The 27,999-nt window shown below is 44.4% G+C and overlaps 1 protein-coding gene and 1 long non-coding RNA gene across 5 annotated transcripts in view; one reads left to right on the plus strand and one right to left on the minus strand.

Moving 5' to 3' along the window:
* Positions 1-494: 494 nt before the first annotated feature.
* Positions 495-26,739, minus strand: Samd13 (sterile alpha motif domain containing 13). Of its 4 annotated transcripts, none has more exons than XM_031375781.1 (5): positions 26,642-26,739; positions 22,072-22,157; positions 17,897-18,020; positions 10,298-10,409; positions 495-551 (listed from the first exon to the last, which is right to left on the minus strand). In XM_031375781.1, exons 2-5 carry the CDS (start codon positions 22,091-22,093, stop codon positions 546-548), a joined length of 264 nt encoding a protein of 87 aa, XP_031231641.1. In that variant the 5' UTR covers positions 22,094-22,157; positions 26,642-26,739; the 3' UTR covers positions 495-545. The 4 variants fall into 4 exon arrangements, 3 of the variants coding, with proteins under 3 accessions (XP_031231641.1, XP_031231640.1, XP_031231639.1); XM_031375780.1 differs by lacking the exon at positions 26,642-26,739 and adding an exon at positions 26,142-26,247; XM_031375779.1 differs by lacking the exons at positions 495-551; positions 26,642-26,739 and adding exons at positions 4,802-4,898; positions 26,142-26,247.
* The window catches only part of LOC116093927, a 9,493-nt gene continuing 7,834 nt past the window's right edge, over positions 26,341-27,999 (plus strand). Inside the window, exon 1 of the long non-coding RNA XR_004119894.1 lies at positions 26,341-26,453. This is a non-coding gene — a long non-coding RNA (uncharacterized LOC116093927). The remainder of the gene's footprint in view (positions 26,454-27,999) is intronic.

Genomic DNA, 27,999 nt, shown 5'->3' on the forward strand with positions numbered 1-27,999 from the left:
CAAGCCCCACCTCTGCAGCACCAGAACCCATTCGTCCCTCCCTGCCTTCTCTCCTCTTACAAGTCAACCTTTCATTTCAGCGCGGTGTTCTGCAGTGTTCTAAGACCTTTCACATCCTTCTATGTCTGGCCCATGGCAGGGGAGCCAGTCTTCCAGCAATCCTACAACGCAGCCAGCAGACTAACAGTCTTGTGCCCATGCCCTGAGCGCCTGAGTCAGGAGGAGTCTGTGAATCTGTCTTTAACTCCTAGTTCACTGCTGCTGACACCTCAGGTCACACAGGGGAGATTCATCTTCCTCCATGTTCTGGTTTCATTCTTGTTGCTATGATAAAATGTTCTGACAAAAAGTGACTGAGTTCAGGAAAGGATTTATGTGGCTTGCACTTCCAGGTGGAGGTCCATCGCCTCACCTCAGGTCGATGTCCACCGCCTCGTCGCAAGTGGAAATCCATCGCCTCGCAGCAGGTCGGGGTCCATAGCCTCGCGGTAGGTCGGGTTCCATCGTCTCGCCGCAGGCGGAGGTCCATCGCCTCGCCGGGGAAGTCAAGGCTGGAATCCAAGCAGCGTAACTTGAAGCGGGAAGCCTGGAGGAAGGCTGCTGGCTGACTTGCTCACAGGCTCAGCCCACGTAGTCCTTTAGGTACTCTAGGACTACTGGTGCAGATACTGCCCACGTGGGCGGGGCCCTCCTAACACCATCATCAAAGCAGCCAGCCCCTCAGACACTCCGAAGCCAAGCTAAGAAAGAATTACTCAACTGTGTCTCTTTTCCCAGCTGACCCCAGGCTATGCGAAGTTGACGGTTACGTTAACTAGGATACTCAACCTTTGCTTTCTACTGGAGACATCATTGGCTTTTGGAAGACTCCCATCCACCCTGGCGTACTGATTTACACCCTTGTAGATGCACCCAGACCGTAATCCTATACTGGCTCTCTGGGCATCCCTTAGTTGATCAAGTTCACACATAAACTTGATGGTCATCACCTATGTTTCCAGTGAAGCTTAAAGTAGCCTTGCCTTCATCATTCCTTCATATTTTAAAAATAAAATATTTAAAAGTTTTATCAACTAACTGAACCACTATATATTATGGTTAAGATTACATTAGAAATTTTTATTATAATAAAAATTATATCATAGGCTAGTGAGACCCCAAAGCCATGGTGACCTTAGTATCATCCATAAAATTCACGTAAAGGTGGTGGAGAGACTTGACTCCTTAATGCTATCATTTGGCCTTCACATATATGTTCTGAGACATGTGTCCCACTATACCATATACACATGCAATTAATAATTATAAATAGTAATTAAATAATGTAATTGTTTAATTTTTGAACTCCAGACCTTCGGAAGAGCAGTCAGTGCTCTTAACCGTTGAGCCATCTCTCCAGCCCAATTGTTTAAATTAAGTTTCATATCATATAAACGTTGCAGTGTTAACCATTTCTAAGGATGCAGTAGTGGAATTTTTCTTACCATGTTGTTCAGTGATCACTACTATTTATTTTATTTTTTTTGTCATTTTAATAAACTTTATATTCATTACAAGTGACTCAGCTCCCGATGACCACTACTATGCTTCTGTGTCTATAAGTGTCTACTTCAGCTCTCTCATATAGAAGAATTTATAACAATTACTTAGCATGTTTTCGAAGTTCATCCCTGTTGAACTCTGCCTTTTTACAGATGGATATTTGTGCATTTTATGTGTACACACCACATCTTGTTTATCTGTTTAGTTGGTGGTGGCATTTGGGTCGTCTCTGCCTGGTTCTTGGGAAGGATGCCTCTGTGGCCCTGCATAAGTAAAGGCAGCTGGGCTTTCCCCTTTATTTATTTTTGAAGAACTGCTGAGTCATGGTAATTTTAGCCTGATTTTCTGTTGAATCATGGTAATCGGACTGACCTTCTGCAGAGTCATGGTAATTGGACTGACTTTCTGCAGAGTCATGGTAATTTATGCCTGACTTTCTGCAGAGCCACTGATCATTTTTCCAGAGCGCTTCACCATTTGATATTGATATCTTCAGGACACAAAGCTCCAGTTTCCCCACATTCGGGCTCGTCCACAAGCAGGGTTGAGTTCCCTTCCCTGGGGAAGTTCTGCTTCATTTAACTGCTCACCACTTCCTGTCATTTTAATCTTTCTAATTCTTTTGGCCACTTCGTGCATATCAATAAGTCTAGACTTCCTGTCTTAGGAGAGTCCACATCGTCCGTGACCTTCTGGTGTCAGTCTTTCCCTTCACTTGCTTGCCTTCCACTCACTCCTGTGTGGCGAAGGCAGGGTTCTCCAGGGTGCTTCCCACCTGCACCACTGAAATTCCACTGGCCAACTTCCCAGACCCCACGGGACACGACCTTTATGAGGTGTTTTGAATTTGTTGATCAGTTCATTCTCCATAAAACACTCTCCTTCAAAGATTTCTAGAAAACTTCTCTCCACTAGTGTCCCCATTTCTAAGGGTATCTTCTCAACTGGTTCCCAAAGGTTCCAGAACTTCTCAAACAGTGTCACTGTTCAGGCTCAAGCTTTCAAGTGTGAGTGTGAGTGTGTGTGAGTGTGTGTGTGCGTGAGTGTGAGTGTGAGTATGTGAGTGTGTGTGTGAGTGTGTGAGTATGTGTTTGTGTGAGTGTTTGAGTGTGTGTGAGTGTGTGTGTATGTGAATGTATATGTGAGTGTGTATGTGTGTGTGAGTGTGTATGTGAGTATGTGTGTGTATGTGAGTATGTGAGTATGTGTGTGTGAGTGTGTGTGTGTGCGTGTGTGTGAGTGTGTGAGTATGTGAGTGTGTGAGTATGTGTGTATGAGTGTGTATGTGAGTGTGTGTGTATGTGAGTGAGTATGTGAGTGTGTGAGTATGTGTGTGTGAGTGTGTATGTGAGTGTGTGTGTATGTGAGTGTGTATGTGTGTGTGCATGTGAGTGTGTGAGTATGTGTGTGTATGTGAGTGTGTGAGTGTGTGTGTATGTGAGTGTGTGAGTATGTGTGTGTGTATGTGTGTATGTGAGTGTGTGAGTGTGTGTGTATGTGAGTGTGTGAGTATGTGTGTGTGTATGTGAGTATGTGAGTATGTGAGTGTGTGTATGTGAGTGTGTGAGTATGTGAGTGTGTGTGTGTGTGTGAGTATGTGTGTATGTGTGTGTGAGTGTGTATGTGAGTGTGTGTGTATGTGAGTGTGTATGTGTGTGTGTGTATGTGAGTGTGTGAGTATGTGTGTGTGTGTGTGTGACTCAGTCCTAGCCATTACACTCACAGACCCCTCACTGTTGGATCTGAATTCCTTGGTGAATCCCAGGGCCTCTCTTCTGCTAGGTGAGCCACGGTCCTCCCCAAGCCCGTTTGTCTTTCAGCTCCATTGCTTCTCAATCCGCTCAATGCTCTCAATACAAGTGTCTTGGAGTTGCCAGGACAACAAGTGTTTCAGGGCCCCTTGCTTGTGTGTTTGCTCTTTCCACTGCACGGAATAGTCTGGGCTTTCTTCAGAGGTTCTCCTAAGAGTGATGGTTCTAGCAGCTTTATTAGTGTTTGTTGTTACTATTACTTTTAGTGTTCACCCTTTCTTAGTGGGGATTGTTACAACTATGGAAATCACAAAATAAGTAAACGTTCCATATATAGCTCTCTTTCTGATTTACAGTTGTTTTTTGTCTCAAACAACTGATTTAGTTAGTCTATGCAAATAAAATAAACTCTATATAAACAAAAAATATTCTAAGTATTTTTCATTACCGGTTTTGTCTTCAATTAACTCTCTTTGGCTACTTTCTGTTAGCATTAGTTATTTGCTTGCATTTTAACTTTTTTCTTAATCTTTCTAAACTGAAGAAAACGAGTTGCTATATCCCCTGTATATTCATTATACTATAGACTATTTTAATCAATTCAGAGATCCTCCAGCTGTTAAGGAACAGCAAGCATCAGATAGCCTGGGATATCTTCACTGCTAGTAATACAAAATGCTGACTAGGTAAACAAGATTTCGCTCCTAAGGTGTGAAGTTTTAGATGGCCTGATTTAGAGCTGAATTTGTCATGAAGCTAGAGAAACTCATGCTTCCCTTGAACAATTTTGCACATACGTTTGTCATAATTTTGTGACATATTTCATAGCAGGGCTCCAGCATGGTAGAGCCTGAAGCTCCACATAGGCAGGGCTTATCCCTGGTCTTCGTGAATCTCTAGTGGCCGCAGTCGCCTTAGTATGGGCAGGGCTTGTCTGTCCCTGGTCTTCGTGAATCTCGAGTCGCCACAGTCGCCTGTGTGGGCAGGGCTTGTCCCTGGTCTTCGTGAATCTCAAGTTGCCTGAGTGTGGGCAGGGCTTGTCTGTCCCTGGTCTTTGTGAATCTCGAGTGGCAGCAGTCGCCTGAGTGTGGGCGGGGCTTGTCCCTGGTCTTGGTGAATCTCGAGTGGCGGCAGTCACCTGAGTGTGGGCAGGGCTTGTCCCTGGTCTTCGTGAATCTCGAGTGGAGGCAGTCACCTGAGTGTGGGCGGGGCTTTCCCTGGTCTTCGTGAATCTCGAGTGGCGGCAGTCACCTGAGTGTGGGCGGGGCTTGTCCCTGGTCTTCGTGAATCTCGAGTGGCGGCAGTCACCTGAGTGTGGGCGGGGCTTTCCCTGGTCTTCCTGAATCTCGAGTGGCGGCAGTCACCTGAGTGTGGGCGCGCAGCTCACTGATAGATAGGCTTTCCTCCCAGCTACCTGCTTTTGAGAGGTGTATCCGGCACAATGCAGCAGTACAAAGCCCTGCTTGCCGTTATTAAGGTGGTGCCTTCAGAATTTGTTCAACATTAGCAGCAACGAGCCAGGTGAAAACAATGTCTAGTCTTCAGGTTTCAAATTACGTCTTACTCAGATGGTTATTTCAAATGAGAAATTGTTCATTCCTATGGCTAAGGGAAAGGTAATAGAGTAAAATTAATTTGCCACTTTGAGTTGCACGTTATTTTGTCATGATACTGTGAGGTGTAAAATTATCTCAAAGATATACAGTGTTCCAGACATAAAATGACTGATGTCACTCACTCACAGGAACGGGAACACCGCATGGTCAAAACAACATGACAGTGACTGAATGTCAACTCTCTGCCTCTGTCTTCCTTCTACACTGTGAGTACATGTGAGTCAAAAAGATGAAGATGGAGACGTGAAATAACTACACAGCCCTTGGGAGGACTACCTCTGTGATCTGGGATCAGAGCACAACCCTTGAGAGGACTACATCTGTGACCTGGGAGCACAACACAACCCTTGGGAGGACTACCTCTGTGACCTGGGATCAGAGCACAACCCTTGGGAGGACTACATCTGTGACCTGGGAGCACAACACAACCCTTGGGAGGACTACCTCTGTTACCTGGGATCAGAGCACAACCCTTGGGAGGACTACATCTGTGACCTGGGATCAGAGCACAGCCCTTGGGAGGACTACCTCTGTGACCTGGGAGCACAACACAACACTTGAGAGGACTACCTCTATGACCTGGGATCAGATCTAGCTTGAGTGGTTAAGGGCTGTAGAGAATATACTGTCAAGAGATGACACTGCTTAAATCAGAACATGTTGCTTATTAGCCTTCAGAGTCTAATACAGTGAATTCCATCATAATGTTGTGGGGTAGGAGGAGGTATTTTTGCTGAAATCAGACAACCCATGTCCATGGCTAGGCATCACTTATTTTTTTTAAAATCACCCACTTAAAAAATCACTAAGTCTCAAGTCACTTTCATGTCTTGCTCTATGCCATGGGAAGCCTACTTCAGAAGGACCCATCTCAAGATGAATCTTAGACTCAAAGTAGGAGCTTAGGCAGTGTTCCATTGCTCAGCTCAACATTACCTGTGTAGACATCTGAGTCCTATCAAAGCAAACATCCCAGGACCACCAAGTGGCTATGAAGAAGTCAGGAGACAATAAGCCTAGGGTAATGGCTCCACTCATGGAGATCCTAAGGGAAACAAGTCGCTTTCTATTAGAGTTTGTGGGAGGGTGGTGCTGGTGGTTGGCCATCCCTGCCTCCTGCTTTCCCTAGCCAATGGGTCCTCCCACAGAACCATGTTAATGAATCCAGTTGCATAAAGTCCCCAGGGGTTGAAGAACAGCAGTCTAATGCCAGAAGCTACCAGCTGAACCCAGGGAGGACCACATCCCTCTCCATGAGGAGGATTGGTCAGAATAGCAACACAGCCTGACCCACATGTAGTCCTGATGTTGAGGCTCCTTTCTTGGTGCTGACGATGCTCTTCCAGCATAAGCTTGGCTTAAGCAAGGCTTGTCAGAAAACCTGATGCAAGTCTTGGAGCTGCAGGGAACCCTAATGGTTCTAACTGCTAAGTGGAAGTGGGTGTGTACAATGAGCAAAGGAGGTTAGTCAGCTTCCGGTGCCCAGCTAGCTTTGTGCTAAAGCCTTATGTGGGAGCAGAGCAGACAGAGCAGTAAGTACAGAGAGCTACTCCAATTCTAGAAGGGCACTAATCCTGTCATGGGTCCCCATCCTCAGGGTCTCATCCAAGAGCCTTTACTCCTAGGGTCATCCCATTTGGTGTTAGGTCTTCACTATGGGTCTATGGCAAACTCAAACATCCAGGCTGTAGGGATCAGCCCTGAAGCAATGCCCTCCCCAAATCACTGGCAGCTGTGCTGCCCACCTGGGACCTGTTCTTCTCGAGGGTGGCGTAATGGTGGTTCTCCGTCTTTGCATTGCTCCTGACAAATGGCAAGGCAAATCTAGCACTGAGGAGATTTTAAGGCTGTTTTACTATGAGTGTTTTGGTTGCTATAACCTAACAGTGGATCTGAAAGGGACACGGGTTTGGGCCGAAGATGACTTTCAAAGTTCCTATCAGGATATACCACTGAGTGTTGACTTTCAGTGTTCCTATCAGGATAAACCCAGTGAGTGTTGACTTTCAGTGTTCCTATCAGGATATACCCACTGAGTGTTGACTTTCAGTGTTCCTATCAGGATAAACCCACTGAGTGTTGACTTTCAGTGTTCCTATCAGGATAAACCCACTGAGTGTTGACTTTCAGTGTTCCTATCAGGATAAACCCAGTGAGTATTGACTTTCAGTGTTCCTATCAGGATATACCCACTGAGTGTTGACTTTCAGTGTTCCTATCAGGATAAACCCACTGAGTGTTGACTTTCAGTGTTCCTGTCAGGATATACCCAGTGAGTGCTGACATGAAGGTAATTGCCAGGGAGATGCAGGAGGCAAGATGTGGGTGAAAGTGGCAGGTAATGTGTTAGAGGAATGCCTCAGTTCCCATGAATCAGATCATGACATGACATACCATCATGTGACAAGCCCCCCATCTGTAATCTCTTCAATGGGAATGAAAACATCAGAGTAGGAGAAAGAGCTGAATCCCTTCCAGAGATTATTAATTCAAGGCCTGCTCCTGGACCACTAAGCTACCCTCCAACAAATGAAGGAATTGAATTTCAAGACAAGTGCCATCTTCTGGGAATTTGTTTATCAACTCCAAAGTTGGCATGCTAGATACAGTGATGTTGTGAGGGATTTCTCAATGACATGTTCCAATTTGTATCTCAGTGTCCCCAGTACCAGAATGAGGTCGTCCCTGGGAAGAAAATGCCACTGCTGGGCCAAGCTCTGTGCTGGCTAATCTCACCTGCAGGGTTGTGTATAGAATCTGTAGGGCCCAGAGAGCATGCTGTCCCTCACCTGGGGTATCTGGAAGTAGTCTGAGCACAGTTGCAACCTGGGAAGGCGCTGGGCCTCAGGAACCTGGCCAGGAAACCTTTTATTTAAGCCCCTTTTTTGTAAACCTTTTACGGTATTACTTAAATTTAATTTCAGAAGAGAGCTACTCAATTTCAATGACATAAATGGACATTGTACCATTAAAAAACAAAATAAAATATGCTTTAGACATAATAGTTTTTACTTTCCAACCTGAGCTATTATTTTCCCGTAGAATTTTATTATAAGAATTTTCAGACATGAGGAAAATAACTTTTTGTGAATACTTAAATTCCTCTTAAATTCTACAATTAAAATTTCTAAAATTACTTTATTATATATACATTCTCCAAATACTTCAATTTTTATATCATTGTTGAGTATTCTTGTAGCTCTTTTCCTTCTGATATAAAATGTATAGGCCATGTAACATAAAGATATGAGTAATTTGAACAAACCAGTGTTTATGCAGTGACTACATATTAGACACCTATAGTCCCCAGCCTGATCAGGAGACAGTAGTATGTAGCCTTCTTGTCCCTACTGTAGTGGTTTGAATGAGAATGTCTCCCATAAGCTCAGATCTAAACACTTGATCCCTGGTTTGTGGTTCTATTTGGGAGGGTTAAGAAATGTGGCCTTGTTGGAAGAATAACACTGTGGGCAGGCTTTGCAATCTAACTTTCAGGTTCTTCCCAATTCTTGTTCACTGACTCTGCTGTATATGTGTGGTTCAAGATGTGAGCCATCAGCTTCCTGTCCCTGCCGCCATGCCTGCCACATGTGGCCATGCTTAGTCATCCTCGATAGCCTCTTTGGGACCATCAGTCCAAATAGATTCTTTCTTCTATCAATAGTCTTGATCATTGTGTTTTATCACAACAGAAAAGTAACAAATACACTAACCCTCAGTAAGATTACACGTGCTCACACACACACACACACACACACACACACACACACACACGAGCACACATACACACGCACACACGCGCACACACACACATGCACACACACACACACACACACACACGTGCACACACACACATAACCACCTGTAATTTTAGCCTCTGTCAGCACACAGAACGCTGACATCCCCAGAAGTTCCCCTCATTTCCCTTCAGAAACCATTCCCCATCTCTGCCTATTCACACCCAAACACTTTTTATTTTTTAAAATTTGGCTATTGATCTGTTTTACCAGTCTGAATATTTATGGCACCCATTTGGCATGAACTCTGGTGCATAATGCTTCTTTCATCCAGTATAATGTTACTGATAGTCATCTAAACTGCTGTGTATGTCAGGAATTCCTTTGTTTTCATTACTGTGTGCTATTCCATTATTGTGTACATCTCAGTTTGTACACTCCTTTTGTATCCAACTGTTAACCCAGGCTTCCGAGTTTTGGCGACCATGGGAAAAGCTGCTGAGGACAATTTCAGGCAGGTCTCCTTACAGACATGCTGTTGTTTCTTTTGGTGAATACCCAGGAGTGAACCTGCTGATCTTGGTAGGTGTGAATGTTTCTTTCACACTCTCACAAGCACCGTGGGAGCAGCCTGCTTTGCTATACATGCTCATTGGCACCAACTCTCTTTCTAATTTTAATTCTTCTGGTGGGTGTGAAGCCACTTAAGCTTCTATTTTGGCAAATTTTCCAAACTAGCAAAAAAAAAATATGTATAAGGATCAAGTTTGAAGGAAATCTTGCTGGAGGAGACTGGCCTACCTGGCATTTAAAGGGTTCCTTATCTGAATTTGGGCTCTGGTGAAGGGATGTGAATGGATAGCCAGATGCGTTCTTCAGCTCCTAATTCTCTCACCTAGACTATGAGACAATGAAGGTAATGCCTAGGAGACTATAGGCTGTTGCCCTAGGGGTAGGAGCTTTGTGTTCTGAAGGGAGGACCATAAGCTCTTCCTCTATCTGCCTCTAGGAGAGCCGTTCCCAGAGAGCTGGCTCAGCCTTGCTGCAGGGAGTCACACACTCCCCAGAGAACACATGCCTGCTCTCCCCTGTCTTGAAACCCAACTCCTGGGCCCTGGAGAAAGAAATTAATGTTTTTGACCATCAACATTGTGGCAAGACCTTTGGGGGAAATTTGTATATTTTCCCTTTAAATTGTCAGAACAGCATCCCTGTCAATCAGGTATGAACAATCTCGTGTTAAAGACATGAAACAAAGAATCCTAGAACTCTGGTAGTTTTCCCCTGGATAGACAGACAGGCACGCAGGTACACACAAACCTGAACCTGACTGCACCCTAGGCTCTCCCTTCATGAGCACCCACAAAGCAAATCACTAGGGCTGAAGCGTCCCCACCCGCGAGCATGACCAGTCCTTCAGGGGCCTCCAATGGAAAGGATCCTAGCCAGCCTCTCCGTGGCTCTCTCCAGCCTCAGGGCTTTCCTCCTGCAGAGAGCGAGACCACAGGCTGCCAGTCTCCTGCTGCTGTTGCTGCTTGTTGTTTAGGTGCCTCTGGGGGTGGGGGGTGAGGCTCACTCCTCTATGCTCTCCCTCTTCATTCCCCTCTCAGTGTGAGGCAGCAAGGAACCACGTCTCTTCCGTCTGAGTTACCTGTTCTTGAAATGCACCAGCTTGCTCCTCAAACCCTGCTGTTCGGAAATAATTGACAACGTCCCTCACGGCCCAGTCTGCGGGATCAGGAGGCCTCCCGTTTTCCATGGAACTGCAAAAATACAAATCCAGTCAGAGTGTGGCCTGTATGCAGGCATGCACAGCCTCACTGCCTTGCCTCCCAGGGCTGGTCTGAGCCAGCTCACCAGGGGCCTGGTGCTCATTTCCCTCAGAGTCTATCCCAGTCTACCCACAGACTCGTGATGCTTCCTCTGAGTCTTGGTTTCTTGTGATCACTATCCCTGGCACAGCCAATGCTCTCTTAGTGAAGTATTTGACCTTTAATGAAAATGATTCCCACAAATGCCTCTTCGCTACTCATTTTTGATGGGCTATAGCTTAATGTGTCTATTGTAATTTCAGTGTGAGTGTTCACTGTATACAGTGCGACTCAGAAAGCCATTCCTTTAGACAACCTCTCTGCTGCATTCTGCCCCTCCCCTTATGACACTCTCTCTACCTGATGAAACCTTCCCATTCCTACCTATTCAAGGGTTGCCTCTGCCCTAAGGTACTTCCCGGCACCACAAGGAAATTACTTAAGATATCATCTGCCCTGAGACCCAATACTCCATTCAAATTACCATCATAGTACCTGTCGTTCCACGGTAAACACTGTTTTCAAGACTCAAGTGAGAGATGTGGACCAAAGATACACATGTGAACCTGGGCTGGTTCTCGCTGTATTATTCCAAGGGTCAAGCATGTGCTTAAGGAAGTCAGTCAGTGTTGTTCAAAATGAATTACAGTGATTAGGTGGATAGAATCAGGCATCTGTCTGAGAGGCTCAGGTAACCCTTCTCAGTGGTTCAGTGAGGTGGGATAAATGACAGTGGGAAAGCAACCCCCTGCAGCATCTGGGATGGTCTCATTTCAGATTCATTTCAGACGGATCTGTCTATGCTTTCCCCGAGGGAGTTCTCAGAAGGTCCATCGGATTACATTGATTCTCTGATTAAATCCTTCAGGTTTCCTGTTCCTGTGGCAAATCCCCACAACCTTAATGGATGTCCTTCAGGACAAAGACCTCTACCTCTCCAAGTAGGAATGCATTTGGGAGCAAAAGACAGAGAAACCCCTATCTACGTGCCTCCCAGTAGTCTGAGAGAACACTGGTCGCCAACAGACTGTACATGTATAGCTGCAAGTTACTCAAACAGCTAGGAAGGACATGAACCTGCTCCATGACAGTGAAAATTACATCATGACTGAAAACATACACTAGAAAATCCTTCTCCTTTAATGATTGTACTGGCTAGTTTTGTGTGTCAACTTGACACAGGCTGGAGTTATCACAGAGAAGGGAGTTTCAGTTGGGGAAGTGCCTCCATGAGATCCAGCTGTGGGGCATTTTCTCAATTGCCCCTTGTGGGTGGTGCCATCCCTGGGCTGGAGGTCTTGGGCTCTATAAGAGAGCAGGCTGAGCAAACCAAGAGAAGCAAGCCAGTAAAGAACATCCCTCCATGGCCTCTGCATCAGCTCCTGCTTCCTGACCTGCTTGAGTTCCAGTCCTGGCTTCCTTTGGTGATCATCAGCCATGTGGAAGTGTGAGCTGAATAAGCCCTTTCCTCCCCAACTTGCTTCTTGGTCATGATGTTGTGCATTGTGAGTAAGACAATGATATAACTCACTTTTAAGAAGAGATAACAAGTTGTGTGGTGGTGGCGCATGCCTTTAATCCCAGCACTTGGGAGGCAGAGGCAGGCAGATTTCTGCATTTGAGGCCAGCCTGGTCTACAGAGTGAGTTCCAGGACATCCAGGGCTACACAGAAAAACTCTGTCTTGAAACCTCGAAAAACCAAAAGAAGAAGAAGAAGAAGAAAGAAGAAGAAAGAAGAAAGAAGAAAGAAGAAAGAAGAAAGGAGAAGAAGAAGAAGAAGAAGGAGAAGAAGAAGAAGAAGAAGAAGAAGAAGAAGAAGAAGAAGAAGAAGAAGAAGAAGAAGAAGAAGAAGAAGAAGAAGAGATAACAATGCAATATTTGTGATAGTCAATAAACAAAGACATGGCATATATATACAACTTTACAGAGATGTTACTGTGAGCATTTTCATATCAGCATCATCATGATTTTGCGAGACCAATGTTCTGCACACTGTACCAAGTGGACAATACATCATACTTAAGTACTAGCAGAAAAAGTCTCCACTTCTCTTTCCACAGAGGCTGGCAAAAATAGCAGAAACTTTCTCAGGATTTAGCTCAGATATATTTTATGGTGTTTATAATGTATAGACTCTGGGGGCTGATCAGAGAAGAGAGATTATGATGGCTGAATGATCTTCACTGTCAATTTGCACAGTTCTGGGAATGTTGGTGAGGGTGTTCCAGAGAAGACACACACACACACACACACACAGAGAGAGAGAGAGAGAGAGAGAGAGAGAGAGAGAGAGAGAGAGAGGGAGAGAGAGGGAGAGAGGGAGAGAGAGAGAGATTCTCTAGTGAATGCTAATACACTACTGTTCATTTTGATATTTTCTTAAGTGTGTTGCACATCCATCCAGCAACAACTGAATGAACAATGAACAATGCAAAGCCAGGGGAATGTGATGTCCTCATGTCTGGTATTTGATAAAGAAAACTGGTACCAGGAAACCAAGTTGTTGCTACAATTTTACTTGTCCATTTGAATTAGTAAAACTAGGAATTAGTTTGTGGGAAGAACTAGAAAATATGTGGAGGTAAAGGCTGGAGGAGCTCTAGAATGTTCTAAGCAGAGTTTGATGGAGAACCAGAAACCCAGAGAGCTGAGAAAACTTCAGACAGTGAATGCTTGGCCGTAAGGTCATGGGGTGAGAACTATAATGGAATCAGATTAGCGGTCTTCAGGTTATATTCAGGCAATGAGTTTGTCTACATCCTGTCTGTGCCTTGAGACTCTGGGAAGCTGAGGTTAAAGGGACTGCAGTAGTTAATCCACAAGAGGGTATTTTATAGCTGCTTAGCATCAATGCTCAACACTGTTGTAAGGCTACAATTTACTAGAAGAGCTGCAGTGCAGATTGGGAGCAAAAGCAGAGTGGATGGACTGGAAATACTCGTAGTCTGCCCAGAAAGGGTGTTTGTTCAATGTTGAGACCAAAGAACTGAAGTTTGTTAGAGATTGGCCACTAAGAAGAAGCCGAGTACTTTGTCCTAGGCATAAGAACAAAGTCTTGAGGACACTTCATGAAAATGCAAGACTCTAACTCATTTTATGGTCACATTATAGGGTGCAGAAATGTAAATGCATCTAACAGACTTTCCCTGGGGAAGAGATATCTCTAGGACATCCTATGTGTACAGTCTATGCAGTGACAGTTTCCCAAGATCCAGCCACTAAAAGTCACAGCCCAAGAGACCTGGATGCTTCTTGAGCCGGAGGCCAACTCTGGTTTGGCAGGCATGTGGAATGTAACATTCTAGAATCCCAGAGCCTTCTGGAGAACAGGAAGTGTGCAGCTGCATTCGACTCCCTGGGGGCAGCTACTGAGAGGGAAATGCATAAAACTATGAGAGTAAATTTAAAGATGCAAGGGAGGCCCCAGGAAGTTTCCAAATGTCTCCAGTAAACAAGAATGTCTGCTGGGAAGATCTGCAGGCAGGGAGTGGTGCAAGTGAGTGGACCGGCCATATGGCCTGAGCTAGCAAGACCGCAGGGTGGGGCTGTCTGAGCTTTTTGGATCCTACATCCTTCTACCCTGAATAAGCTACAGATTTCATATTTATCCTGCTGGGCTCTGGTCTTACTTTGGCTTTATTCATCTCTACTCTGCAAATATCTCATTTTTCAACTAAGAATGACTCCTGGGTAATTGTGTATTGTAGGAAGACAATTTTTAAGTTGCATTCACAGGGGCTCACAGGTAAGGGTTGCAGACCATCTCAGAGGAGACTTTGGGCTTAAACTTTTGAACAGTGTTGAAACTTCTTAGCGTTTGACTAGATGCACCTTGGGTTCTGCGAGCTGTGAGCCTCTGGGAGCCAGAGGTGGGATGTTGAGGTTTAACATGGAACACACCACTGAATTAATCCACTGATGGATCTGTAATTCGAAGACATGATTGACAGGTGATTTGTTAAGGGGCAGGGCCTAGTGGGAGGAAGTAGGTCACTGAAGGGGGGTGTCACAGAAAGTTAAATTTCGCCCTGTATTCTATCTCTACTCAGCCACCATGAGTTAGTTGACCGACTTTTCTTTTGGGCACCATTGCATCACCATGATGCTGTGTCTAAGTTCATGGAGACTGCCAACTATGACTGAGCACAGATAAACTCTCCTTCCTTTTAAGTTTGCATTCTCAGGTATTTGACACACAAATAAAAGGCTGGCCATGGACACTGTGGATAAATACAATCTGTATGAATTCCACAACTCTTTTTCTTTTTAACCATTACATCTCTCCTTCTGTTTAGGAGAGAAAAGGAGCTTCCGACCCTGGCTAATGATTGTAGCAATGTATCTGTCATGGTGCTCTTTCCATAAGACTCTTTCTGAACATTGCTCATCTTTACACTCAGAAATGTACTCTAACTTTGTACTGCCTTTATTTTCATGACTTATTTTTAAATCAAATTACGCTAATCCTTGCCCATGTTTTAAAATAGCCTTTGGCTAAAAGTAATTTAAATCCAGTTATAATAAATTAATGTTGATCTCTTTGCTTACAAAAAAAAAACCCTAAGAACTCAGCAACTAAACGGAATTTCACTTTCTCTCGATTCCCTGCCTCCCTCTCCCATAATAGCAACAAGCAGAGATCTGGCTAAAGGCTGACCCAGGAAAAGGAAGGAACGGTTCAAAGGTTCTTGACGGGCTATTTTTTTCATTTAAAAATACTCAGATAAATGGGGGCTGAGTGCATTCAGCTGCAGCATACCCAAGGGATGACATTTCTGGGAAGCAAATAGCTCACCGAGCTTTCTGTGTGTTCTGAGGTCTAAGGCTGAGATTCAAAGAGCTGAGTTAAATTCAGCTTTGGTTTGAATTGATCAAATGGACAACAGCCTCAAATCTAGCTTGCCCATGATTTTGCTCATGCCACTTAAATCTTCCTCTCTGTTTTGCTTCTTGACATTAAGGGCCTACTCTCTTGTTTTTAAGTAGCAGTTTAAATGTCCCCTTCTGAATACCAGTAAATGTTTCATTCCAATTATTAATTAATAAGATTTTAACGGGTCTATGATGAGACAGACACTTGATAAACACTGGAACCCACAGCCTCATGGAAAGGTCACTAGCAAGGCAGGATTTTTGGAGTTGGCTGGGTGTGTGGTCACGCCTTTTCCAACTGTGAATTACACGAAATACAAATGCAGATCTGAGAAGAAAATCTGTGTTCAACCAGAGATACGAAGAAATGGAAACTACACAACAGATTAATAAAACATGGCAAAAATGTGACGTATCCCAGTGCTATGTGGACAACATGTTAATGTAACATTCTTAGTAGTTAAATATAACACACTACTGAAATCTGTTTCATTGTTTCACAAATGACCTCTAAAAACTCTTAAATTACCTAAGTGGCTACAGACTTATTGCTACAGTATGTGTGTGTGTGTGTGTGTGTGTGTGTGTGTGTGTGTGTGAAAATACCATTATAAAGGGATACATTTTCCAAGTGAATGAGTTTGTGACTGTGATTTAATTTGCATTTTCTTTGTCAATTTCAGTACTGAGTGTAATGGTTTTTATATGTTTGGCCCAGGGAGTGGCACTTTTAGAAGGTGTGGCCCTGTTATATAGGTATATCATTGTGGGTGTGGGCTTTAAGACCCTCATCCTAGTTGCCTGAAAGCCAGTCTTCCACTAACAGCCTTCAGATGAAGATGTAGAATTCTCAGCTCCTCCTGCACCATGCCTGCCTGGATGATAATAGACTGAACCTTTGAACCTGTAAGCCAGCTCCACTTAAATGTTGTCCTTGTAAGAGCTGCCTTGGTCATGGTGTCTGTTCATAGCAGTCAAACCCTAACTAGTACACTGAGTGTCTCCTCACATGCTAACTGCATACTTAAATATCACCTCCTGTGGAATTTCTTTTCCTTCAGAAAGCATTCGGTGGAATGGAAGCTTTGGTTGTTGCTTGCCAACATCTTACTGATGTCCAAGGTTTGTGGCTCAAGTCTCAGGGATTTTAGTGGGACTAAATGAAAGACGCAAGCAGGAAGAGAATTCCTCTGTAGTGTTTAAAATTTTCAAGGTATCACCCGAAAATGTGTTTATGTGAAACAGTCCCATACATACCAAGTAGCGAACATGCATGATGACAATGGAGTAAGTGTATGTTTCAGTATCCTTTCCCTATTAGGGCAATAAGCTTGAAAAAGCAAAGACCTAAAGTTGGAGTTTCCATCTCCCTTGGATACTCTTGTAGCCACAACATAAAACCCAGTTCAACTTTGAGGCAAGTCTGCTCCAAAATGCCTACAAGCAAACTCACTCCAGCTGGGCCTGAGGGAAGGGTTAGTAGCTCAGAATCTGTCTGGGATCAAAGTGAGCCATGCTGGATTCCAAACAGCTGAGTTCAGATCTCAGATTTGCCACTTTCCCGTGTGATTTTCAAATGAAAATCTACTTCACATGGTGACTTCCTGGCCTCTGGTTATTCATTTTAAATGCTGTAATATATTTAAATACCAAAGACTGCATTAATCAAATGAAATGCTATTTGTGAAGCAAAGCATTCACAAGGCATGACTCATAGTAGGTACTATGATGCTTTCTGACTTGGAACATAATGACTGTCATTGCAAGCCACTATATAATTCATTGCACACATATTTTCTTTCCATCCTTACAACCCTCAGTCTCTTCTTTATTCTCAAGAGAATCAAAGCAGGGGTAAATTAAGTGAGCGTTACTCTTCTGATATCTAAGAAGCCAAATCAAGATGAACGCCAGCCAGTGTTCTGAAGATATGCCTTGATTCATACGTCAGGCTTGCTGGCCTCTGGCTTCCTAATCTGGGTTGAGAGGGTTGCTTTCTTCCTAAAGGGAGATATATCATCTCTTCTTACTTTCCTCACTGGCATAAAATGTTTTTTAAAAAGTAATTTCGGATTTAGATAAAATTAAGGAACAGTGCAAATATCTCATATACCTTTCGCCCAGATTTCCCAATGTACTAATAATATTTTACAATATTTGCCTTATTATGTCTCATTCTCTCTCTCTTCTATAATATATAAAGCAAGAAGCACAAAAGGGAAGGCAAAGGGATGCTCCACACTGAAATATCTTTAAAACGTGTGGTCTGTTTACAGCGGCAAGCGGAAGGGACCGGTACAAGAATGTCAAGGAGTCATGGTGTATAAAGTTAGTGTCACATGCTCCTCAGGCACAACTTTGCTCAGGACGGCTGGCAGTGCCCAAAAAGGGAGGGATGCTTCTGTGCCTTGGGAAACATCTGGCAGTATCGGGAGGCACTTGATTGCCATAACAGAGAGCAGGTACAATGGAGACCCAACAGCAAAGGCTGCGGATGCTGCCAAACATCTTACGGTGCAAAGCCACATCTTTACGACTCCATGTTTCATGGTCTTAGAGAGTTTACCTTAGGCCCCAACTGTTCTCTCTCTCCCTCGTCACAAATAGCCATGTGGATTGAATGGGATGCCTGCTTCCAGCCATGATGGAGTAATGGAGGCCATGTTTACTCTTCTGCTCTGAGAAGAAAACTGAACAAGCAGGCAAAATATACAAAATAATATGGCACTCAAAACATTGGTCATAGCCACTAAAAGACCATGACCCTGAAAGAAGAGAAAGAAGAAATGTAAGACCATTAACTTAGGGTCTGGAAAAAGTTTTCAGCACGCACTCTAGACAGACAGGAGGAGAGAAAGATATAGAGAGACTAGAAAGACCTGGGCAGGGCTTTCCTGAAGTGCTCAGCAGAACTCTCACGAGCATCTCTGTAGAACTTACCTGAGGCTGAGACAAAAAAAAAAAATCACCCAGAAGTACTAGAGGGAAGGGGAAAAAAATCACTGGAGTTCATGCATGGACAAAGGTAGAACCTTTTCTCACCTGACAGAGAAGAAAATTTCTTAACTCAAGAGCATTGGGGCAGTACAAAGGAGGGTCTTGTCTTAGTAAAAGGCCAGGCAGCCCGAGAACAAATTCAGCTCTGGTCCTGGGATAATAAAACTTAAAAGAGATACTTGAAATAGCTTCTTAGAAAACAGTCCCAGGGCTGGAGAGATGGCTCAGTGGTTAAGAGCACTGGCTGCTCTTCAAGAGGTCCTGAGTTCAATTCCCAGCAACCATATGGTGGCTCACAACCATCTGTAATAGAATCTGATGCCCTCTTCTGGTGTGTCTGAAGACAGTGACAGTGTACCCATATATTTAAATTAAATAAAAATCTTAAACAAAAAGACAAAAAGAAAAGAAAAGAAAACAGTCCCTCAAAACATATATCATGCAATTATGGGACTTTCAGAAAAATCCAGAAAACCAACAGAGTAAAATCCATGGTGCCAAACACTGTGCCAGCTCTTCCCAAACCAACTCGTGCAAATACTAATTAAAACACCAGCAGGCTTTCGTCAATGTAAGTGCCACCAGAATGCCTTTCTGGGGTGGTGATGGTGATAGTGGAAATAGCCAATTCTAAAGCCGTAAGGAAATATAAAAAACCAAAACTATCATGACAACTAAGAGCAAAGTTAGGTAACACGACCTGACTTGAGGCCATAGTTACTAAAGCTCTGGTTATCAGTACAATGTTAAACTGGTACACATATATGCAAACAATCAATGGGACAGAATAGTCTACTAATAGACTCACACATAGAATCAATTTTCCAAAAGAAAAAGTTGCAGAAGCATTTGAATAAACGGTGCTAAAAAAATTGGCTATCCATAGGTCAAAACAAACAAACCATCACAAATATCAAAAAACTATTTTAGTACTCATCTCATATGCCACATAAAACATAAAAAAACGAATTTGAGTGGCTATAGAGATGGCTCAGAGGTTAAGAGTACTTATTGCTCTCACAGAGGACCTGGATTTGGGTCCCAGCACCCACACGGGGCAGCTCCCCACAGCCTAACTCCATCTCTATAGCATCCTACATCTTTTTCTGGACTCCACTCATGTGCACATACCCATCCAGAGACACAAAACATATACATAAAAGTAAAATAAATCTTAAAAAAAAACCCCACATACTTAAACATCATAGTTCTTCATCCCTAAACCTAAAGTTATCAAGCTTTTAGAAGAAAGTTATCAAGACTTTGGTCTATGAACTCTTAGATACAGCACCCAAAGCACTTTCCATAAAAGGAAAAATAAATGTGATGACAGCAAAATTAAAAACCAAAGATGTTGAAGAGAGAACAACAAAACAAGCCATGAGTTGTGAGAAAGTTTCAAGCCATGGTAAATAACTTATACTCAGAATACACAGAAATTCTACGGCACAAATATTAAAAAAACAAAACAAAACAAAAAATATAACCCAATAAAATATGTCTCCATAGTACATGAAAATTCTACACAACAAATATGAATAAAAGCCAATAAAAACTGAGGTGAACATTTTGAACGACAGTGCATGCACGAAGATCTATGAATAGCAAATCAGGATCAGAAACGGCAGTTAAAATCAAAGGGCATTAGGGAAATGAGAACTAAACCCTCGCCAACTATCACTAATAGGAAAAAGATTTCATGAGGAAATGGAATGGCTGAATACACATCGTTGAAAGTCATGTAGTTGGGAAAAGCCTTTTAAAAAGTTTAACATACACCTATGGCATAGCCAAGCACTTTAATTCCTTCCTAAGTACTTTCACAGATGAAATAAAGCACACATTCACATAGAGACATGAACGTGAACAATCAAAGCAAATTTATTTGGATAATAGCCCCAGAAATGGAAACAACTCCACTGTCTGGCATCAGGTAGCTGGGTAAGTAGTTCTATGTCCACCTAACAAAATAGCACCCTGTAGCACAGTGAACCAAGCTGCATGTGGTAATGAATGCCTTTACTCCTAGCACTTGGGAGGCAGGGCTGGCAGAGGCAGGCAGATCTCTGCGGTTCGAAACCAGCCTGGTTTGCATAACAAGTCCCAGGCAAGCAAAGGCTACACAGTAAGACCCTGACTCAAAACAACAAAAAACAAAACAAAACGAAACAAAAAACCCAAACAAACAATAAGCAGTGAACCAGTAATATAGTAGTATTATAAAATTACAGACTATGTTGGGATACCAGCCCATAAAAGTAGGGGGTTTATATTGCGTATTATATATGTACACTGTCTACTCACTTATGCAAAATTCTGGAAAAGTCAAAGTAGTTTACAATGACATATCCATACCCATGGTTGCCTGGGGAAGGAGAGACCTACTGAAGGTTATGAAGACAGTGGAGGTGGGGGGGGGGCGGTTCATTATCTCAATGGTAACAGTGGTTTTATGGCTATAAAAACTTTAAAACTTACCAAAACTTAGCTTCTAAATACACCTGGTTGGTTATGTACATGTGTCATATTTCACCATGCTTTTATTACTCTTGAGGATTATATCTAGGGCTTCAAACTTCCTGGGTGAGTGCTCTACCACTGGGCTACCTCCCAATTCCTCTTTCCTCTTTTGTTTCTGAGACAGGGTCACACATAAGTTGCTCAAGCCAGCCTTGAACTCACTCTAGAACTTATGTCGAGCCTTCAGCCTGTCTTAGCCTCCCAAGTAGCTGGGTTCACAGGACTTTCTTATTAGGTTTGACTGAAATTGTTCATCTTCACATTGAAATAAAAAGAATTAAGAGTTGGGTTCATCAGGTACACTAATCGTATTACTATGTAGTTAGCAGACATGCCGAGCTCATGGCTACCATGCTGGACAACATAGTAGAGAATACCCCTGTCACTGCTTGTTCTATAGCTTATCTTTCACATGCGAAGCAAAACATACATTCTACTCATAAACATACAGCACATGCTCCCTGCTCACCGGTCTCAGCTTCTAGGGACAAGACAGTAAACAGAAGAAAGGACAACCACCTGGACCCTTCTTCCTCCTTGTAACCAAGAGGGTTATACTTTCAATACAGTTCCTCTCGATGGACTCAATGATATCCTACAAGTTATTATTTTCTTACAGTCTACTGCGTATAGGAAAATACGCAGTCTCCTTATATTTTCCTATTAAAAAGAATCCAACACATAACCCTTAGACAGCACCCCTAACTGGGAGTGCCTGAGTGGGAGGAGATATTCAGAAACCCCTTCCATATGCTCTGAAATACTTCACCTTCAAGGAAAGGTTTAAAGCTAGGCAGAGAAGTTGTTAATCTCAGCATCTAATGACCGTGAACTTCTCGCTATGATCACGCTCAATTTTGAAGGTAGATGTGATATTATGAAAACAAACACAAAATCTCAAAAGTGTTTCGGCCCCTACCGAGCAGCCTATGGACTGGGAATCTGCCTTCTCAGTTTCTGCTTCATGGGAGACTGTGAAGCTGAATTCCTCAAGACTCTTTGATCCACAGCCTGAAACCAACATCCTTCCACACACATGCCACAGTTGTCAGGGAGCTGCACTACAGCAAAGGCAGCTGGAGTTAAGAGGGGAGGAGCAGGGAGCTGGTGGCCAGTGTAGATGACCAGACCCCCCGACTCTGTACCATGGTAGCCGAGGAGAATGAGCAGAACCGGGCCCTGAGTGGTTGGCGGGGACAGAACTCAGGAGCCAGCTTCACTTACTTTTTGACACCGACACAGCCATTTCCTTTGTTGTCCATGTCAACAGAGAGCATGGGGCGACTTGCAGAGTTCTTTTACTTCCGCAACTAATCAATAAGGGAGAAAAGCTTGGGTTTAATTCTTCGAAAGTGAGAGGATACATATTCCCAACTGGAAAAATGTCCTTTACAGCTTCACACAGTTTGCTTGTGGTTGTATCCAGTCCCGTCCTGCTGGACAGACAGGATCACAGCTCAGGGACTGGAGGGCAGGTTGGGCTGCTTTCTTTTGCATTGCCTTCACAGTAAGAATGTGTAAATAAAGCTGAAGCCTCCTTCCAATGGATGGACCAGGGGACCGTGACCTGGCGGGGCTTCCTCTGACCGCCTAGCATCCTGAAGACATCACAACCCACACTCAGAAGTAGAGGAAATGAGCCTCCATTTCTGGCCCTTCTGTGATTTTTTTTTTCATTGTTTTTGGTCTCCCCGCCCCCAGCCAATTCTATCTTTCAACGAAATACAAAAGGGACTTAATTAAAGCCTTTGTCAGAAAGCATTCCCCCACTTCATATATTATCAGCAAAACTCAATCTGGGAAGTAGCCATGCCAAAGTAAAGCAGAAAACTAAAAAAATGAAACGAAGTAAAAACAAAAACAAAAAAACCCATCAACAACAAACAAACAAACAAGTAAAACCAACCAACCAATCAAAATAACAACAACAAAAAAACCCAGATATCATATCACAGAAGGGGTGGTGGTGGTCACGGTGGGGTGTTGGGATATTAGGATCTGTGTTGGGGGGGGCAGGGTAGGCAGCTCATCAGATTTACGTAAAACCATAAAAAACATTTCAGATAAAGTAATATCACTGTCTTTTTGCTTATCAGATGAGGAAAGTATAAAAAATAAAAGCTTCCCCAACTCATATACAAGTAGCAAAAAGGGGGAGGAGAACCTGCTTTAACTACAAGAAAGTGAAAACAAAAAGCCTGGTCTGGAAATCTGTTTTCTTGAATTCCTTAATCCTCTCAGATCACTTTAGACTTCCACACTCCTTCTCCAGGGCTCACTGCGACACAGCAAGTGCACCGATCAGTGAAGGCAGAAGATGCTGTTGCTTTGCCAGAAGTGGGTGATCAGCAAACATTGCTAGTGTGAGATCAGAGTGCTCGTGCACACACTCACACACACTTCCAGCTGCTAAGCCTCTAAGATCACTGCCAGTATTTAATATAATGTAGCTACTAGTGCCCATGCGTACAGTCACAGAATAGACAGGGAGAGAGCTCTGCTGCTCCAGCCATAAGAAGAATGGCACTTTAGTTGGAAACTATCACACATTCACCATTCTCTATGCCTCTCAGAGACAAAACGACTCACAGCAATACTCTGCAACCGCGCACCACACTGTCCTATTATCACTACTATTATTTCCCTTTTCTCTCAAGAAAAAGTAAAAAAGCAAACCTACCTAGAAGTAACTAAAACATATCATTTTTATAGGCTTATCAAGAAGAGCCAAAGAAACCCCAATGTTTTCTTTCACAAAGTAGTCGGGCAAGGGAATTCAACCAGGAGGTACAATTTGACACAGTGAAATAAAACCAGGCTGGCTGGCAGCCAACATGACGTTAGGAATCACACACAAACCGCAACTGCCGTCTGCTTGGTTCATGGCTGACTTTTTAAAGCTATAGCGTGCCTGCTCACTTTGGCTAACTACCTTCAGCACAGTTAGTGGCAGGGGGTGATCCCCGCTTCCAAAGAGGCAGAGTTCTCCTTGCACATGTTTTGTACAGCAAAAGCTGCTTCCGTAGCTGCTCATTCCCCACCACCCTTCCCCGTCGCTTCACAGGTCTTCACTGCTCTTCTGCGCAGCCATGCCGTGTTTCAAACTATTTTGTTTTCTCCCCGTGGGAAAAATAAGAGAAAATCCAGGGCTTACAGGATACACACAATGAACACTCGGAAGCTGAGTCCTGCATTAGTCTTTTTTCTTTTTTCCTAACAGAGTCGGGGACAAAGTTCCCAGAGCTGGCTTTTAAGTAATCTCTTTGTGAGGATAAGGAAGGCTCTGGTCAGCTGGCAAACTCCTCACTCCTCATAGGAAGGAGAGAATGTGAAACAGAAGAGCAGAGCTCCTGCGAATATTCACACTCCACCCCAGGAAGCCAACCAAAACCAAACAGAAACAAGCAAAACATTTTTCTCTACAAAAGAAAAACTTCAAATTTAAGGGTTATCTCAGTTGCATAAAAAGCTTAACCCCCCCCCACATCCCCAAGAAAAAGTCAGTTAACACTTCTAAACCCTGAGTATTTGGTCCTGTTTAGGTCACATATAATCAAGGCATGCCAACCTACCACCATCTTAAGTTCCAATTCAGGAAACTGAGAGTAGAGTGAAGAGACTAGTCAATCTTACAGTTAGTTTCTGGATTGGCTGGAAACTGCTGCTTGGTTTGCAGGTGGTATGTGTGTGGAGGGGTGGTATTCCTCCGTGTGTGTGTGTGTGTGTGTGTGTGTGTGTGTGTGTGTGTTTGTGTAAGGGTAGTATTCCTTTGTGTGTATGTGTGTGTGTGGGGGGTATTCCTGTGTGTGTATGTGTGTGTGGGGTGGGGTATTCCTGTGTGTATAGGGGTGATATTCCTGTGGGGGGGTTGGGGGTATTCCCCTCCCCCTCTCTGTGTGTAGGGGTAGTATTCCTATGGGGGGGGGAGGGTATTCCTGTCCCATAAACCTTAACATTTTGTATGTGAGTGGGAAGCAGATATCAATACTTCAATGCTTTTAATTCAAGGTATCCACTGACCCCCAAAGTCTGGCACCAACAAAAGCCCCAGCCAAAACGGTGAGAAAACTAATAAACCCCACTCAGAACAACATTCAAGATCCATACAAGGACCCTGAGGATGCCCGTTCTCAGCAACTGGGATGTGTGCATTTTAGGCAGAAGCTGGGATGAACTGGCTTCCCTTTTCTCTACTAACACTTAAGGACATTCAGAGGTCAAAAGTCAACAAGGATAGTCTAAACCTAGATCCTGAATGCCCAAACCACCCACACTCCTGGTTTTAGGAGTGGCATTAGAAATTTTCAGTATTTCACAGCTGAGAAGTACTTATTTCAAAGGCTCTCTTTTCTGGGCTTCGCTACTCTGCCTCATCGCAAAAGCAGCTGTAAAGTTTTAGGGGTGAATTGTGAGTGCTCAGTATTTCTGGACTGTTTTGAGCAGGGGTCCGCGTGTGGGTGCATTATCATGAATAACCAAAATAGGGCCATGGATCACTGACTCGTCAGCAGATCCATACTCTAGGACGTCATGGGAACTCCTGACTCATTTCCCAGTGACAGATAAAAGGAATGGTTTTGCATTGTAAGTCTGGTGGGTAAGGGAGCCAGGCCAGCACACAGCAGTTTTCAAAGCAGCTCTGATCACATCCTCCAAGGGAAGGCTCAAAGAGATGTAGGCATGCCTGATCCCCAGGCACACTCCCTGGAGGAAGGACTCTGAAGGGTCTCCAAGCAAGGACTTCACATAGAAAAGGCCACCTTCTCCCTTCCTGCCTGCTGTGTGCAAAAGCTTGCCTATTACATAAATGTGTTTCTGGAAGTGTTACAGGTGTCCAAAATGATGGCAACAGGTTTCACTTACCAGCTAGTTTCTAACTTTGGAAATAAACAGACATTTGTGAATGGTGTGGATTCAGCCACTTCTTTTTGTACACTCCACAAGCCCCTTAACCATTTGCTCTTACATGAGGGACGTGTGTATTAACTATGTTAACACTGTATTTGTGTTACGTGAAGCACGTGAATGTTGTGTGCTATACGCAGATGTGCTTTGTGATTATAGAACGTGTGCGTGTGTGTGTGTGTGTGTGTGTGTGTGTGTGTGTGTGTGTGTAGGGGTGCTCAGACAAGACTTTCTGTACTGAGGTAACTGTGGCTACCCTGGCCTCTGGATTCTGGAACAGAGAACCTTTGGGACCACTTGAAAGCGTCCTCGGATGGGGGAGGGGAGGCCAGTCAGGAAGAGCGGGAGACTAGGCACTTTGAGTGGCTTCTATGGTGACCCTCACCCACCTCCAGGAAGCACCGACGGCCCGGGAAAGCCAGGCTGTTCTGTAGGAACCTTCCACCTGGTCCCGTGCTGGACTGAAGTCCCCGAGGGCAGGGCTGCACGCGTCCCGAGGGCGTCTCCTGGGCAAAGGACGGGCGTCCTCCACGCCAGCGGTCGGCTAAGCAACTCGCGGTGGCGCGGGGGACAGAGGGGAAAGTTTCTTCTGAGATTCTGAAGGAGAACAGGGCTGTCAGTCTTGAGTGGGAGCTGCTAAGTGTGTGGCGCAGACCCTACGACCTGTCCTGTCCCGCCTGCTCTGCCCCTCTCCACTCCAGGTGACAAAGTGCACGCCCGCGGGGCACCGAACTCACGGGGACCGCGGGGCGGGCGTTTGGGGTAATTTGTTGCTTGTTTGTTTGTTTGTTTGTTTTTGTTCGTATCCTGGTGTTGTCTGGTTCCTTTCATCCTGGAGAGGAGGGAAGGCGGGCGTGTTCCCAGGACGGCCTGCGAGCCCATCACTTACCTCCCGCCCAGCCGCCCGGTGGCCGCCACGCGCGGAGCCCAGAGCAGCGCGGGGGCGCGGGGCACGCCGGGAGTTGTAGTCCACCGCGGAGCGGGGGGTCTCGGAAGCGGGGAAGAGGGAGCGTGGGGAGGCAGAGGCTCTAAGAGGGCAAGGATCGAATCCGCTGGGATTCTGAGGAGGACATTTGCCAATGCCTCAAAACTTCCAGGGAGCAGAAGGGAGGGGCTCCTCCCGGGAAAATTTGTACAGCGGAGGTTTTCGGGTTACCAACACTTTCTGTGGATAACCCCGCCGAAGTTGTAAGTTTAACTTTAGCAATTGCAAGACGTTTCCCAAGCCGAGTTCCTATTTTGTAGGGCTTAGTTTCCTCTTCACTGGGAACACGTGTGTGGCATACTTTGCTTGGAGGCTCCTGTTTTCTTGTTGGAGAAACTGCATAACTCCATCCTAGGGTAATTGGACTCTCCATTTACAGACCACTCTATAGCACCCTTAACAAAGCGCTGTTTATTTATTTGCTCCATTCTCTTCCATCCATAAAGCAACACTGGGATTTAAGCAAAGATAAGCTAAAGATGCGGCTTTGCGTGTCTGCACCTGAGGAGCTTGGAGTCACCTGTACTTATCACTTCCTCCTCACACCCATCTCGTAGTTGTTAGGAGGAGAGGGAGGAGGCCTGGAAGCAGCTGTAGACACAGAGCTAAAAAAGAGGAACTTTTGTGGAGCGCCTTTTCTTGAAATAGCTGACGGAGATAGCTCGGGCAGTAACATGCTTGCCTGTTAAATGTAAAAATCTCAGAAAGTGGTCTAGAAATTAGGCCTATTTTATGAAAAATGAGCCATAAAGGTCACTTACCAGCAAGGGGGGAGAAGCCAGGTATAGTGACTTCAGATCTGGGAAGGCAGAGGATCCCTAAGGCTTGCTGGCCAGCTAGCCTGGGATCCTTGGCTAGTTCTAGACCAAAGAGAGACTAGGTAACAAACAAACAAATGGAGATTGTACCTTTAGACCAGCACTTGAGTTTGCCTCTGGTCTCTACTCACTCACACAGACATGCAAAGACACTTGCACGGAGGAACACGCACCACACATCACTCCCCCATCTGTAATAGTTGGTAAATAGATTAGCAAACGGCTGCTCCAGATCTAAGCCAGATGGGGTGCCAGTGGGCACCAACCCCAATTCTGAAGCGATCTTGATAACCACTTGCAAAGGCCATATAAACCACACTTACAGACAGACTGATGCATGTCTACCAGTAGATTGCCAGTGCTGATACATTGTGGCTTCCAGCCTTGTGTCCTGGGTTTTCTGTGTGGATGTGTGTGCCTCTGCATCTATGTTCCAGCCTTGTG

This window comes from Mastomys coucha, unplaced genomic scaffold (genome assembly GCF_008632895.1).
Source record: "Mastomys coucha isolate ucsf_1 unplaced genomic scaffold, UCSF_Mcou_1 pScaffold16, whole genome shotgun sequence".
In the NCBI taxonomy this organism is placed as follows: Eukaryota; Metazoa; Chordata; class Mammalia; order Rodentia; family Muridae; genus Mastomys; species Mastomys coucha.